We start from the raw sequence: 17,008 nt of genomic DNA, 5'->3' as shown, positions 1-17,008 counted from the left end.
TTCCTATGGAGAAAATTCAAGTTACTAGTAAACCAGACTAGGATTACTTTTGCGGTTCAGTACTGGGCTGCAAGATGCAGTACTGGCTTCTCTCCTGATCACAGGGGAGTACTTCGGAATTAGTTTGATTTCATGGGAATATTCTAAGTTTTCAAAACTTAAATCTTAGAAGATTTTAGAGTCAAACCAGTCAATGTTATCCAATGGCAGGTAAGTGAGTTACCGATTTCCAGGTGAGTACTCGACTGGGGAAGTTAGGGTTTTGGGCATAGACTCGGAGGTCCCCCAGGGTCAGGTAGGTACGGTTGGTTCACCCTCAGCGGCACAGGAGCGGTCAGGTGCAGAGGTAGTTAGGCCCAATGTTATCCAGTGAGGGGCAGAGGGCCTCCGGTGGGTGGCTGCTGGCTAGCAGGCCAAGCGGCTGTGGGAGCTGGGCTCCTGGTCACTTGCTCAGGGCAAATGGGGAAGTAGGATAGGGCACACGTTGGGCTGCCAGGGGCACTCGGGCAGCTGGGTGCAGGGTGCCTTTGAGCCGTCGGGCGCTCAATGTTATTCAATGGGAAAGGTAAAAAGGGAACAAAGGCTGCAGACTCGGGGACGGTGATTCTTCAGGTGCGACCACCACTTCCAGAGGTAAGTGGGGATCCTGGAAAAGAGGTAGGTACCCCAAAGTGAGGCACAGGGTGTCGCAGGGCACCGGGTGCAGTCGTGTCTTTGGGTGTCAGGAAATCTTAGCCTCGGCTGGTCGCAGTTGGAGGGGTCCCTGGTTCTGAGGCTGCAGGTGTCGTCTGGTTCGTCGAGGAGGGTATTTGGGCACTGGACTTCGGGTCCCAGTTGCCGGGGGGACGTCCTCGTGGTCTTGGATCACTCGGGCCGGGCTCGGCGGGTGCAGAGTGGGCAGGTCTTGAGCTTCCTGGCTGGCACCAGGGCTTGGTTGTTGAAGCAGAGCCTCTGCTTATGGGAGTCCCAGTCTTTAAGAGGGTTAAGGCAGGCAGTTCCTCCGGGTGTCCCAAGGTTGCTGTCCGCAGGAGTCGCCGGGATTAGGCTGGAGCAGGTTCCAGGATCGACAGGCCGGTAGGGCTGGGGCCAAGTCAGAGGGTGTCGTCATGTTATCAGCTGCACAGCTGGTCTTCTTCTTCTTGATCTGCTTTCTTCTTTTCTTATCTGGATCTGAGGAAGGAAGGTTCAGGGTGCCCCTAAATACTAAATTTAGGGGCGTTACAGGTAGGGGAAGGGCAGGGGCCAATAGGTCCCTGTCCTGCGGTGGGTACACCCCCTAGCCGGCTCCTCTCCTGTGGGAGAGGGGCAGGAGCCTAGATGTGATTGGGCAGGGCTCCCCATCTTCAAGATGGCCAGAGCCCGGGGTCGTGCTTCACCTCGCCTCTCCCACCTGAGGGGTAGGGTTGGCACAGGCTGGCCACCCCCCTTCCTGATGTAGGGTTTCCCGCCAGTCTTCCCGCCAGAGTGGGGGTTAGAACTGATGGGGGCAGTTGCTGAGTACAGCAAATGGTCTGGAGAAGCTCACAGAGGCGGCATGCCTTTGAAGCTTCCCCCTGCCCATCCTGGGGGAGGAGACCTAGCACCTCGCCCAGGATGTGCATTGTTGCAGGCCCAGGAGAGCGGGGGCTCTCCACCTAGGGGTCCAGCAACATGTCTGCTGTGTGGCAGCCACTCAGGCCCGACGTGGATTGTAAGTTAGGTTTTCAGGGGGCATCTCTAAAATGCCCTCTGGTGCATTTTACATTAAATCCCACACTGGCATCAGTGCGGGTTTAATGTGCTGAGAAGTTTGGTACCAAACTTGTCAGTCTTCAGTGTAGTCATTATGGTTCTGTGGAGTTCGTAATGACAACCTCCCAGCACCATATACTCTTAATGGCATCACTGCACTTACAGTGCCCAGGAATGGCTCTGGGTACTTTAGGGGCACAGGGCTTGTGCACCTGTGCCCACAACACTGGTATAAGTCACCCAGCTAGAGGGGTGACTGAAGTATGACAGGGCAGTGAGTTCTGTGGGCATGGCACACAGGGATGTGTAGAACCTATCTTAAGAGTCTGAGACCCTTAACCTCAGCGCACTTTACCTGTGCGCGGTTGTCTCTGCGACACTCCGCTTAATTGTTAACACATTCAAAACTAGACTTTAAATTCTTAAAATTCAAATTTTATCATGCTTGTAAACAAAAAATGATTCAAAACATTGTACAAATTTACTCTGACAAAGTATTATTCATTCAATACATGATTTTTCTGACATTTACAAATTCAAAACAAACATATTTCTTTTGCGTAGATGACTTTTTCTTTTGCGCCCAATGCATTTCAAGCTCTTAGAGCTCTTCCTCAGGGGCCTGTGAACTGAATGGTAATTTAATATTACTGCCAACATTGTGTAATAAACACAGAAAACCAAAACATCATTATGTACAGGGAAATATTTCCAAAGACCCTCAAGAAGACATGCTGGAGTGTTTAAAACCACAGATAACCCACACCACTGTGAAATGAAATTTAATCTCCCAAAGTTTCTAATAAAACCAACTCACTGTTGTCACTGTCACCAAATGAATCAATCTAAACCGGAAGTGAACACAAAACATATGGTTTGCACCTCGCAACTACTTTGTACTCGTTGTCCCTGTGTAGGACTCAACTTTCACAGTGTTCACCCTTCGCTTACCGCAAAATCTCTTAGAAGCTCAAAGCGGAATGTTCAACTCAGTGGAGGCTCTTCTGGGTTCTGAAAAATAACGGTGAACAAATCTCTCACTACCGGGTTCACAACCCTCCTCACCAAGGTTTTTCTCACGCGCACTCTGTCTGTCAACCTCTTGCCTCAACTCGGTGTGCTGAAGTTTCTAAATACTGCTCTCTATTCCGTCTCTGTAAACTGTCTGCCGCTCGAAAACTCCGACCAGCTACACTGAACCACCATGACTCACGCTACCTGTATAGCGTGACGGCTATGAATAAACACTGTAAAAGGACTCTAACTGAACTCTATGCTCACAAAGACTGCGGGCGCCATATTGGAGAAGTAAAAAACGGCTTGCTCAACAACACTGACCAACCTAAAGGTCTAATTCCCCAAAGAAAATCTAAATGAGAAATGATAAAAAAGGAACGTAGTGTGATAGGAAAATTATCAATATACAACTTTGTAAAGTGCTCGCATCTTGCTGATGCAGGTTCAGCGGGCAACAAGATTCAAATAAAACACGATAGATCTACTTTTTCATTTAACCCTTTAGGTTCTTGTGTTGACAATTTTCCCTACGTAAATGATGCAACTTGTTGCCAACGATCACATTGGAACAATGCACACAATTCTGGCATTTCTTCATTCCTCTAGAGGAATGAAGAAATGCCAGAATTGTGTGCATTGTTCCAATGTGATCGTTGGCAACAAGTTGCATCATCCACAAACTGGAAAAGAAATTACACTTCATTATAATGGAGACTGCAATTCCAATAACCTAATCTACTACATTAAATGTCCCTGCGGTAAAATTTACGTAGGGAAAACGGAGAGAAAATTTAAAAAAAGAATAACCGAACACAAGAGTACAATAAGGAACAAAAATTTAAAAAGCAATTTGTCAAAACATTGGAATGACAATAACCATAGCATAGCTCAAATCAGGTACTCCATACTGGAAGCTGTTAAGACATACGAGGGGGTTGATCTCACCAGGTCCCTCCTCCAAAGAGAGATACACTGGATCAGATTCTTGTCAACACAAGAACCTAAAGGGTTAAATGAAAAAGTAGATCTATCGTGTTTTATTTGAATCTTGTTGCCCGCTGAACCTGCATCAGCAAGATGCGAGCACTTTACAAAGTTGTATATTGATAATATCAGAAACATGCATGAGTAGGTAAAGGCATGAATTATTGCACAATTTTTCTCATCTATTCTCTTATCTGTCATTTTCCTATCACACTACGTTCCTTTTTTATCATTTCTCATTTAGATTTTCTTTGGGGAATTAGACCTTTAGGTTGGTCAGTGTTGTTGAGCAAGCCGTTTTTTACTTCTCCAATATGGCGCCCGCAGTCTTTGTGAGCATAGAGTTCAGTTAGAGTCCTTTTACAGTGTTTATTCATAGCCGTCACGCTATACAGGTAGCGTGAGTCATGGTGGTTCAGTGTAGCTGGTCGGAGTTTTCGAGCGGCAGACAGTTTAGAGACGGAATAGAGAGCAGTATTTAGAAACTTCAGCACACCGAGTTGAGGCAAGAGGTTGACAGACAGAGTGCGCGTGAGAAAAACCTTGGTGAGGAGGGTTGTGAACCCGGTAGTGAGAGATTTGTTCACCGTTATTTTTCAGAACCCAGAAGAGCCTCCACTGAGTTGAACATTCCGCTTTGAGCTTCTAAGAGATTTTGCGGTAAGCGAAGGGTGAACACTGAAAGTTGAGTCCTACACAGGGACAACGAGTACAAAGTAGTTGCGAGGTGCAAACCATATGTTTTGTGTTCACTTCCGGTTTAGATTGATTCATTTGGTGACAGTGACAACAGTGAGTTGGTTTTATTAGAAACTTTGGGAGATTAAATTTCATTTCACAGTGGTGTGGGTTATCTGTGGTTTTAAACACTCCAGCATGTCTTCTTGAGGGTCTTTGGAAATATTTCCCTGTACATAATGATGTTTTGTTTTTCTGTGTTTATTACACAATGTTGGCAGTAATATTAAATTACCATTCAGTTCACAGGCCCCTGAGGAAGAGCTCTAAGAGCTTGAAATGCATTGGGCGCAAAAGAAAAAGTCATCTACGCAAAAGAAATATGTTTGTTTTGAATTTGTAAATGTCAGAAAAATCATGTATTGAATGAATAATACTTTGTCAGAGTAAATTTGTACAATGTTTTGAATCATTTTTTGTTTACAAGCATGATAAAATTAGAATTTTGAGAATTTAAAGTCTAGTTTTGAATGTGTTAACAATTAAGCGGAGTGTCGCAGAGACAACCGCGCACAGGTAAAGTGCGCTGAGGTTAAGGGTCTCAGACTCTTAAGATAGGTTCTTCAGTTCAGGCGCGTAACAGGACATACGTGCCACCACGGCAGCACGCTGGTAGCTAAAAATTTACAATCTGAAAAATAAGTTTAAATTTATAATTAATTTTGTGAAAAATCTTGAGTGCTCCTCCCATCTATAATACACAGGGATGTGTGCCATGTCGACTCTGTTTAGTGCTGTACCTAATCACTCGGCCTGCAAAGGCAGTGTGTGGGTGTCAGGGCCCCTAAGGGTGGCACAATAAGTGCTGCAGCCCTTAGTGGTCTTCTCTGGTCACCAGGCCCTGGGCACATAGGGTATCATTTACTAGGGGCTAATAGGTGGCCAGAGATGCCAATTGGGTTTTGTTTCAATACAGCTTTAGGGAAGGAGCACAAGCCCTGGGCACCTGGTTGGCAGGAGCCCAGGGCACACTCAGTCAAAGCACATCAGCAGTTCAGCAAAAAGTGGGGGCATACCAATGCAATAAAGATGGCACTTTCTCACACGTAGGATAACATTGACTGTTTTTCTATGAAAAGTTTTCAAGTTTGGAGTTGGAAAACCTAAAGAAATTATTTAAATTGTACTAACTAACAAAAACACTTTTACTTACCTGTTTTGAGGAAATGTCCCAGTGCAGTATCCGGGCATACTGCACTGTGTAAGAAAAGTAATCTCAAAAGTAACGTACCTGTAATTTTACTAAAAATCCTATACAAAGTATATGTACTGCATTCTAAAAAGCATTGCATTATCAGTAACACTACTGTAATCAAAGTGCATTTACAATTGCATTTCAAACTATTTACAAACTGCATTACTACTGTTAATTATTTATTGCATACCTGTGCCAGGCTTGCTTGGTTCTAGAAAATAAAATAACTAAAAGAATATTTTTATACAAAAACAATTAGTCTGAAGTTCAGTCTGTGAGTGTGTGAATTCATTTTCTGATGCGTAGGTACAACAAATGCTTAACACTGTCCTCTTATAAAGCCTTACTGCTCGACCACACTACCACAAATAGAGATTGAGGTGCTATCTACTTTACCTCTTCCTACCTTTGAGGTTGAGCTGGACTCTGTGCACACTATACCTCACTTTGGTATAGTATATACAGAGCCAGCTTCCTACACCTATGGGAAGTTCATATTGTAAATACTTTATTGATACTTTTGACTGACTATTGACCAAAGTACATATGCTTTATTAACATTAATAAGTGTAATCACACATGGTTATTTGTCATTATTGCATTTACTCTTTAAATTATGTTTTGACATGTGGTTTGTTGATTAACATTTGACCAAGTAAATATACCTACTTGATGTGTTTGTATGACCCTTCAGGGGGGTCAAAGGTCTTTACACAATGTCATCAAAGGTATGTCCACCAACCTTACGTATATTTGTAAATTACTGCACAGTATTGCATAGTGGGTGTGAGTGTGAGAAATAAATGTACTTTTCCTTCTTCTGTACAAACAAAACAGACTGGATGATCATTTATTGAGTGTTATGACTGTGGTATTGCTACTCTGAGAGAGTCAAGCGCTACAATGGAGTGGTTCTCAGTGGAGGGCCAATCTGCGCTCATTACTTTCTCAGGCGTCACAACTAATTGCTCATTTCCCAGCATTTCCTTTTTTATGTCACATTGGTATTGTTTTCTACATTACAGCTAAAAGTGCTGAGTGGAAATAGTACAGATTATGGCAGAAGATGCATCTGAACCAGTCAGATTGTCTTTTAGTTTGAATTTGCATTACCTGAACCAGTTTGTAACCCAGTTCTCAAATCTGTTTATCAACTTAACAGTCAAAGTGTATATATAAGATTTATCCTGTTTTGATTTACATATAATATTACGTGGTTTGTGAAACTCAAAACCATAAGCCATTTTTATTTGGATTTTTAAGAATATGGCCAGATATCACTACTTTTTAATGTTTTTAATTTTGATGCTGATTTAACACCAAAATCCACAAAAGCAAAGTTTGGCGTAAACCCGGTAGTTTTCTTCTATGAAAGCAAACATCTGAATGAAATTTCAGATAAAAAAGAGACTTTTTTGCATGTTTGTCAACCAAGAATGCTGTTATTAGCAAAGTCAGTCTCTGCCACACACGTTCACACGTTCTCTTGTGATATTATATTGGTGTACTGTTTATTAGTGGTGATTATTTCCAACAAACATAAACGTGATTATTATATTAGTGAATACTGTTTTGCAGCTTCTTTGATGCATTAATCTTTTCGTTGTAGCTGTTGATCGGACTATCACAGCCAGCTTAAGCGATGCTCGAGATGCCCTAGTCAACGCTGCAGTAGATTCCCTTTCTGCCTATCGCACAGCTGTCCTGACTATTCAACAGCCTGGTCTAATAGCTCCTTACTCTCTGCGACTGTTCCCTCTTTTTGTATTGGCACTGTTGAAACAGGTAAGAACATGGTTAACTCTCTAGGTTCTCATGTGTTAGCGTTCTTCCCAGTTACATTACAATCCTGTAGTCACAGTAATTCCGATGTTTTAATGTTTGTTATAAATGTCATCATGCTGATGAGATTTAAAAAGGTCTTCACTTTTATGCAGACCTTTTCAACTGTTGGTTTTTTCATCAGTATAATTCCTTTCGTACCACCACAGATCAGGCTTCCTGCTTCATATTAATATAGATTTCTTTACTTAAGGTGTTCTAGGTGGTGAATTTATGGTCTCTCATCAATTGATGTTTTATATGATCATGGCCTCTCCAACAAGTAACTCATAATTAATTCCCATATTTTAAAGTTTTTGCAATTTTAAAACTCTAGTCAGTGTAATACACCCCTCTGGTGCACAGCCCACCCCTCATTAAGCCAGAGACTATGAAAATAAGTGAAATGTAAGGGTGTCGTGCCCCTCACCACATTCTACAGGGGCAGGCAATTATTGTGCATTATGCTACTAGAATTCACCCTATGCAAGAGTTTTGTAAGTTGTTTGTAATTGCCTATACAGTTTTTTAGCTTTCTTTTTTGCACTGTTTTCCCAAACTGTCATTAAGTCATATAAGCTCTGCTCTTCCTGTACAGAGGGCATAGCCATGAATACTAAATGTGGCCATTGTAATATGTGCTTGCACTTTCGTCTAATAGGAATTTTTAAAAGCGTTGTTAGTTTAAAGGCAGTGGTCGCTTCAAAGGCCATTGACCAGTTACTGTCATCTTTTAGTACAGTGGTTCTTAACCTTTTAAGTTCTATGGACCCCGGCTTAATCATTACTTGAACCCGGGGACCCACTCTGAATCATTTTTGGAATCCGGGTGCTCCCACCAAGTCATCACTAGAAGCTGAGGAAGCATTTTTAATTTTTTAAACCACAAAAATACAGAAATAAGCTTTCACCAAATACACAAATGATGACATTTTATTTAAGTCACAAACAAATATAAAAAGAAATCAACATTTCAATGTTTATGGGGAAGGTTGGAGCTTTTGTAAATTCATTTAAGACCACTCATTGTCCATACTATAATCTGTTTGATGCACTTGTGCTGCTCCCATGAATCAATCTGAGGATGCTGACAGAATTTTTTGCCTCCAATTTAAAATTCCTTGAAAATTTGCAGGACGTTTTAACATTTTCATCTTTATATTTTGCTTCTTTATTTACATATACTATATCAATCTGTTAATACTATATTAAGTTTTCTGCGCAGTCGGGGCCACCTGAGTACTCTTTGCGGCCCACCATGGGTTTCTGGACCACAGATTAAGAATCACTGTTGTAGTAAATTTACTTGAACACTTATGATTTGTGAAATAATTTCTTTGCTAGTTTGGCTCATGATGCAAGTGTAACTTCTCACTGGTGTTAGGTGAAAGTCCAAAGACCCACACCCTAGCTTTTTGAGCTTTCGGTTATTGTCTAGTGCACCTCAACCACAGATCAGAAGATAATTTAACCTTTGTGTTAAATGTATATTTTTTACCTAATTATGATGAATCAGGAATGTGTGTTCTGGGGAAATCATAACAGTAAGAACTGAATGGGTTTAAAAAAGAATTGCAATTATCAGCTCTCCCATTGTACATATTTATATACCAGAAAATAGAAAGAAAAAAAAGATAAATGATTTAACATTTTGGAACACGTGCGCTGTTCTTTTAAAAATGTGAATGCTAGTAGCATGTACTGATTTTTTTTTTTTTTTTTAATGGAACATACAACAGTGGCACCTCCTGAATTCCTACCAGAAAAGGATTTCGGAAACAAAAAATTGATATATTAAGGCTTCATCTTCGAATCAATCAATAATACTTTTATTTGATTTATAATAAAATCATAAAAGGGTGGAGCTTACCACCATTTGGTCAATATTTACATCTTTAAAACCACACAAAAACAGCTTCAAAGAGAAATAAAATGAAATAGGATAAGAAAAGAAAAAGAATATTAAATTACACGGGCTTTTCAGGAAAGTAGTCTAAGGGGAATAGTAAAACTTAGAGAAGTGTTATGAGTTGGATCAGGGTACACTTTTATGACATGAAATTACACGGACTTTTCAAAAAGTGGTGTAAGGGGGAAAGTAAAACTTGGGGAAGCAATGTAAGTAGGATTGACATGAATTGAAGTGCTAGGGAAAGGGAACAAGAGAGTCCGTTAGGAAAATAAAGGTGAGTCCATGGGCGGCTGTGTCCAGACCTAATTTCCTGAGTCCTCTTTGGTTGCAGCCTTGTTTCCCAGCTCTTGAGCAGCATGCTCCAGAAATTTTATAGTATTGCAAGATAGTTTTATCCAAGACCCCCTGAGGCATATGATGACGGCCGCCCTGCAGGTTCTCACCTGAGCAACTCTCAAGAGTGGTAACAAAAGCACTTTCCTTAGTTTCTGAAGTGCAGGGCATATACAAATGAAATGCAGTAATGACTCTGCGCCGTTGTTGCAAAGGCGGCAGTCGGAAGTTGGCCACGACTGTTGCCATTTGGGGGTGAGATCTTTGCTCACAAAGCAGCCCAACCTTAACAAGCTTAATTTCCTTTGGTAATAGTCCCTGAAGCAGTCTTGCAAATAAGGATGGGGCTTCAAATGGGTGTATGATGGCAGAACAAACCAGGCGTGGCTTTTACCAGCCACTGCAGCTTTGTCCATTAATAGTGACGCTTGTTTGGTTGCATTGTTGGTTCGCAGTTTGAAAGCATTGTAAGTCATGGGTGCATGCCAAGGTTCTTCCAGTTCTAATGATTGAAGCGCTTGCCTGAGGGACTTATATGTAGAATTGGGAAGTCCTGCCTGTTTTTCCACTTCCAGCCAGCACAGATGAGCCAGGGAGTGATCTTCTGCATCCCTCATTCGCCAGTAGTATTTGACTAGGGCTCCTTGCCTTGCCGGGAGCTGATTTGTGAGACCGTATTCCAAGCGTATTTGGGATTGCGAAATATAGCGCGGGATTGAGAAGAGGTTTTTGAAGAGGCTAGATTGGGCAAGGTTTAACGCTGTGGAGTCCCGAGTTGTCTTCAACCCAGAGCCATATGTGAGTGATGGCAAGAATTTAGCAGCTACGATCTTTAAAATATGGGCAGTGGAATTTCCGCATAGATGGTTTTGGACAGTTTTAAAGGCAAATTGGAGCTGTTTAACTTTTGATTTCCCCTGTTCCAAGTGCTGTTTGCATTTTAGTTGATGGTCCAGTAAGATGCCCAGGTATTTGTATTGGTCTACCTGGGTTAGTGCGGTGGAGTTTATCTTCCAGACAAATTTTTGTCTTTTCTTGCGGGAGCCAGAGAAACATAAGACATTTGTTTTTTTGAGATTTATTTATTTATTTATTTATTTATTTTTTTTTATCCTCATTTGCCTGATCCTCCTCTTATTCAGCCTCCAATTGCCAAGCATTTATTACTCAGAGTGCAGGCCTCCTGCTGCCCCTGATAATGCGGTTGGTTGCCCTCGGCAGGGATGGCCTGAAGAGAGGACGGGGTATGACTCCAACCTTGGTGTTACACCAGTTGAACTAGCCTTGGAGCCAACCGAAGGGGGCCTAGTTCTTGGAGTTACTAAGGCATAATCATTGGACCGGGGAAAAAAAAAAAAAAAAAAAAACCCCGGCTATTGCTTCCACTGAACCAAATAGTTCCAAAACGCCCGGTTACGTGAGCCACCTGATCTCAACATGTCAGTCTTAGAGGTTGTATACAAAGATGTTAACCAGTTTGCATGTGTTGGTGGTGTTTTTTCTATCCAAACCTTGCATATCTCTCTTCTTGCAAGTAGTATTGCGTAAAACAGAAATGTCCTTGCATGGCCCTTTATACTGTTGTCCCATCCGAAAATAACCAGGGGGAGTGTTAGAGAAATCGAGATGTTAAGAATCGAATCCAGGGTCGCTTTAACCTCATTCCAGAACTGCAATAGGTTGGGGCAGTCTATAAACATGTGAATGTCTGAAGCTGCGATGTAATTGCATTTATTGCATTTTTTCCCTGGAACGAATTTAGACAGTTTTAAGGGGGTAAAATAGGCTCGATGTATCGTAAAAAAATGGTTGCGCCTAAGCCATGCCGGTTTAACACATTTATATAGCAGGGTGCAGGATTTCTGCCAGATTTCAATACTCTGGGCCCCACATTCTATGCCCCATAGCTGTTCCGGGAGGATAAATTCTCCATCTATCTCTTCTAACAGACTCCAGTACCACTGCGAGACTTCTTTACCCCCTCCTGGTCTTCCTACCAATTTCTCTTCAGTGGAGCTGCACTTCCCAAATGTTACCCCTGACCTGTTCATTGTTTTAAACCAACTGTTTATTTGTAAAAATTTAAACCTCGAAAACTCTGAGCCCAGTTGGTCCCTTAACTCCTCCCAAGGCCTCAATGAATCGCCTACCAACAGATCTCCCCATGTTGCTATTCCTCCTTCTCTCAGCGGAGTTGCCAGCCTGTCTTCCAGACAAAGCGGCAAACCCGGAGATTCCCAAATGGGTGCAAAGTTAGAGTAATATTGCAATCCTAGTTTCCTCCTTATATGAAACCAGGTCTTCGCTTGGGACATAAGAATTTTTAATTTAACTTTTTTGAAATATTTCTGATCGCCGTATTTGAACATATAGCCATTAGTTGGTAAACCGGCTCCGGTCAGCATCGCATTAAACATGAGACCTATAGATGTATTAGTTGGGACTTTTAAGAGCATTCTTGAGTGAGACAATTGGAAAGCCCACGCATAATACTGCAAATCAGGCAGAGACAATCCCCCCTTTTCCCTCCTCCTTCTCAGTTTCTTCCATGCCACTCTTGCCGATTTGTAACACCACACAAAAGAATTAAGCTCTCTTTGGCATTTCTCTAAGGCCACATTATCAAAAGCGAGAGGGATAGTGCTAAAAATAAAAGTGAATTTAGGGAGAATGGACATCTTCATCAGACTTATTCTGCCGAGGACATTCAGTGGAAGACTAGACCAGGATTTTAAAAGTTTCTTGCTTTCATTAGAGACTCTCGCGAGATTAACTTGAGCGATTTTGTCGATGTCGTGGACTATCCGAATACCCAGATATCTCATCGAGTTGGTTACGGTTAACTGTAAGTCAGGAATGTTCCAAGCCATGATATCGGTTTTACTTGGGTTAATCTCATAGCCTGAGATACAACCAAACTCTTTGGCTCTCCTTATTACCTCTGGGAATGTTATCTCTGGATCTGAAGTAAAGATTATGATATCGTCTGCATAAAGAGCTACCCGCTTTTCCCACTCTCCAAACCTAAAAGGTGGAATGAGTACATCTCGTCTTAAGACTTCTGCAAACGGTTCGATGTACAGATTGAAGAGGAGGGGGGAAAGCGGGCAACCCTGCCTAGTGCCTCTCGAAATCCCCAATGCCTCAGACAGTGTGCCATTTATTAAGAGCCGGGCTAATGGTAAGTTGTACATAAGTTTGATAGTACGACAAAATCTCTCCCCGAAGTTGAATTTCTTCAACACGTCATTGAGGTAGGCCCAATTTACCCTATCGAAGGCTTTAGCTGCGTCTAGAGTGAGTGTTGCCAATGGGAGGGAGAAGGCTGAGGCAATGTCAATTGCCCCTACGAGGTCGTACGTTAGATCAGAAAGCTGGCGGCCTTTAATAAATCCCTTCTGGTCCTGGTGAATTATTTCCCCCACTACTGAGCCCACTCTAGATGCTAATATAGACGTGAAGATCTTATAATCACTGTTCAATAGAGATATTGGGCGATATGATCCACATAGGGTTGGGTCTTTGCCGGATTTGGGAATCAATACTATGGTAGTCTCACTCCATGATCGAGGAGGCTCAAAGCCCTCCCTCAAGATATCGTTGAAGAGGACTGTTAAAGTAGGGGTGATTTCGTCAACCAAAACACGGTATAATTCCCCAGGAAGTCCATCGGGGCCTGCAGCTTTACCATGTTTAAGTGACAGAATGACCCTCCTTACTTCTATTTCAGAGATATCCATCTCAATCCCATCACGTTGTATGGGTGACAGGGAAGGTAAAGTAATCTGGTTTAACCATATTTCTCTTAACTGTTGGTTATCAGGGGTATCTTCCCTGTATATTTCCTCAAAGAATTCCTTAAAGGCGATACTGATTTCTTGGTTTGATGTTCTAAGATCATTTTCGCCTTCAGCCTTTATCCCTCTGATATGACTTTTGGCCTGATCTGCTTTAACCCTCCATGCCAAAATCTTGCCCGCTGTTTCCCCGAATTCAAAATTTGAAATTTTGCTAGCCTCCCACCTCTTAGTTACTCTCTCTTGTAATATATTGTCCAGCCGATTTCTCAGATCAGAGAGATTATTTTGATCTTGTATTGTCCCGGATGATGCCACCAGTCTCTGCTCGATTTTCTCTAATTCCATTTCGAGAGTTTGAATTTTCGACAGATAGACTTTCCTCAGATACGAGGCTCTATTTGTGATACACCCTCTCAGGTAGGCTTTTAAAGCTTCCCAGACTGTAACAAGAGAGGCTGAACCTAGGTTTGTTTCAAGGAATGAGCTCGTTTCTATCCTTAAGTATTTCACTTCCTCCGATTCTAGTAGAATGGTGCGATCAAAAGACCAAGAGGGATGTTTGACATGACCTGGGAGTTTTAATGTAAAAGAGAGTGCCGAGTGGTCAGATAAGTGGGAGGGCAGATACTTAATACTGGATATAGAGTTTTGAAGGCTATAACTGAACAAGGCAAAGTCGATTCTTGAGGTATGTTTATATTTTAGGTTCCTAAAAGATACCCCTTGTTTAGAGCCCGCCCTTTCTCTCCATAAATCTGCCAGACCTATTTGCTCCATAATCTCTTTGAGAGACTGCCTGGCTTTGGATGGAGGATGACTTTTATATCTCCCGTGATAGGTGGATTTATCTAGTTTAGGGTTCAATATGACATTGAAATCCCCTGTCCATATTATAGGTTCCGAGGTGGTAATTAAATTGTTCCTGACTATTTCTAAGAAGGATGGGTCGTCTATGTTGGGACCATAGTAACCGACAAGGTTACACACCCATCCATCAATAGACAACTTGACTAACAGCCATCTTCCACTATTGTCCTCGTTGAAGTTAAGAATCTGCACCTTTGCAGCTTTTTTACAAATTAAGAGAATTCCTCTTATATTAGCGTTGTGGTCAGTACTGATGAATTTGTCAATCCACTTCTGTTTTTTCAGTATCTCGCTGGCCTCGCTTTTTAGAAGATGTGATTCTTGGATGACAATGATCTGCGCTGGGGAATCTCGTAGATATTGTAAGATACGTTCTCTTCTCCCTCGAACGCGCAGACCATTGACGTTCCAAGATAAAAACTGAATTGAGGTCATTTGACGCGTCCCTCCCTAGCGTTTGACTCTCTATTGTCGTCATTAAAGTTATTGCCTGTTTGAGCTTTGTTTATCTTGCTTATGGCAATTGAGTTGTTTATTAAAGAGCCTAGTCTTCGAGGACCTGACTTCTGAGGATTATTTTGGATTTTTGTGCCCCCCCCCCACCAGCTTCCAGCTCCCCCCCCCCCCCTTGGAGAACCCTCCCATACCTTCTCCGACCAGATGTCAGGCCGGCTTTGCGCCGACTGCGCCTTCTCCTCCCTCACCACGGAGTGCTCATCCTGCAAAAACTAAAGAAGAATTTACCTGTATATTTTCCTGTACAGGGCCTTATACCTGATGCTTCATTATTTTCTCCTTTAGTTGTGTTTATGTAATAAAAAAAAAAAAAAAAAATAAAAGAAGAAAAGAAAAAATGTTTCCCTTTATGTGATTATTTATTTGTTATTTAATTACTTATTTACCTTTTTATGCTTTTTTTTTATTTTATTCTTTTGTATCTTTTCTTTTTTCCCATTTTTAATTTGGTAGAAGAGATGCCCATATCTGTGCCTTCTCAACCTTCCTTCCTAAACAGACTTCCTGTAGCCCCTATAAGCCTATGTATTGCCCCTTTATAATACAACTGGTGCTAGTGCAATACAATGCAGTAGAGAAAAGGGGCTTACTGGTTCTGGTCACAGTTTACCCTGAGAGTGGTTACGAATAGTTTCCAAAAGTTCTTCCGCCTCGAAGGAGGATCTAACATTATGCGTCTTGTTATTATACATAACACGTAAGAACGCCGGGAACCTCATTTGAACTGTTGCACCAGCCGCTCTAAATTTGTCCATCATTTGGCCCAGCTCCCACTGCCTGTCCAGCGTGGTTTTAGACAGATCAGAGCGGACTTCAAAAGGGAAATCAGGGCCTTTTACAGTTTTAAGACTGAGTGCCACATTCAGAATTTTTTCCTTCAAGGCGTAAGTCAGGAAATTTATAAGAACTTTCCTGGGTTTAGTTCTACCAGCGTTCAAACGGAAAGGATCTCGATGGATTCTCTGTATATCTTTGTCCAACTCCTCTACTGTCTCCTCGAGGTTTAGGGATTCCTTCAGGAGTTTAACTATAAATCCCTTGAGATCTCCACCTTCCTTCCCCTCCGGAATTTTCAAGAGGCGCAAGTTGTTTCTGCGTGAATAATTCTCTAATGATTCCAGTCTGTCTTTCATTGCGTCCCCTTCTCTCCGTAGAGATTGGATCTTAGACTCAGCTGCATCTAAGTTAGCTTTCATTACTCCGGCTGAGCTCTCAAGTGCCTCTGTTCTTTCTCCCAGACCATCTACTTTCCGCTCTAGTGCCTCACATGATGCCCGAATATCGTTCTGGTTGGCTTTGGAGACCAAAAAGTCGTTGCGAATCTCGACTCTCATTGAGGCAATCGAGGCAACCAGGGCCTTCAATGCAGACTCGGTGTTGGTTAAGTTAATAGGGCTGTCTCGCTTTTCTTCCTGATCTGTTAAACTTCGTAAATCGCCTGTGAGGGTCGAAGCTTGCCCCTCTCCGTCGTTTTCCAGAGTGTCTACTAATGTACTAGATGGTGACGGGGACAGTAGACTAGCCATTACCGTGACTAAAGTGGGTAAACCAGGGACCCTGGTGGGGCTATAGATGTTCGAGTCAGTGTTGTTTACTGGCAAAATACCAGATGGGGCACCTATGTCGACACTCTCAACACTCTCAACCAGATTATTAACAGGTACCAAATCTAGAACCTGAGGCAATACTTTAAAAAAAGAGCGCAAAGAGGGAGTTACTTTCCCAGCGTTGCATGCTGAGCTCGAAGCTTTCGTGCCCCCCTGAGGACCAGAATTACTGTGTTTTTTATTTCTTTTCCCTTTGGGTTTTGATTTGGATTTCTGATTTGACTTCTCCTTCTCCTTCCCCTTTACTAAATTCTTGAGAGTAGAAGTAGAAGTTAAGGGCTCGGTTGCTGTCAGAGTGGATGTAGAGGGATCAATTGCTGCTGCTGCCCCTAAAACAGGGGATTCTGGGATTTGTAGTAGCCTTCTACTGACCCCTTGTATCCTCTCCAGGTTCCCTATTACCGAGCTAAAATTTTTGGCACAACCCCCTCTCTGGGCGATTTCCTTGTCTGTCTTGTCTTTCTCACTCCTCTGGTTCACCAAAGCG

General features: G+C 42.3%; 1 protein-coding gene across 1 annotated transcript in view; it reads left to right on the top strand.

Moving 5' to 3' along the window:
* SEC24A (SEC24 homolog A, COPII component) overlaps nt 1–17,008 on the top strand; it is a 619,052-nt gene that overhangs the window by 512,772 nt on the left and 89,272 nt on the right. The window contains exon 18 of the mRNA XM_078653273.1: nt 7,275–7,450. Within this exon, the coding sequence (XP_078509399.1) occupies nt 7,275–7,450 (176 nt within the window). The remainder of the gene's footprint in view (nt 1–7,274; nt 7,451–17,008) is intronic.

This window comes from Lissotriton helveticus, chromosome 7, assembly GCF_964261635.1.
Source record: "Lissotriton helveticus chromosome 7, aLisHel1.1, whole genome shotgun sequence".
Lineage (NCBI taxonomy): Eukaryota > Metazoa > Chordata > Amphibia > Caudata > Salamandridae > Lissotriton > Lissotriton helveticus.
The sequence above is the reverse complement of the archived record's forward strand: the minus strand, read 5'-3'. Positions and strand labels throughout refer to the sequence as shown.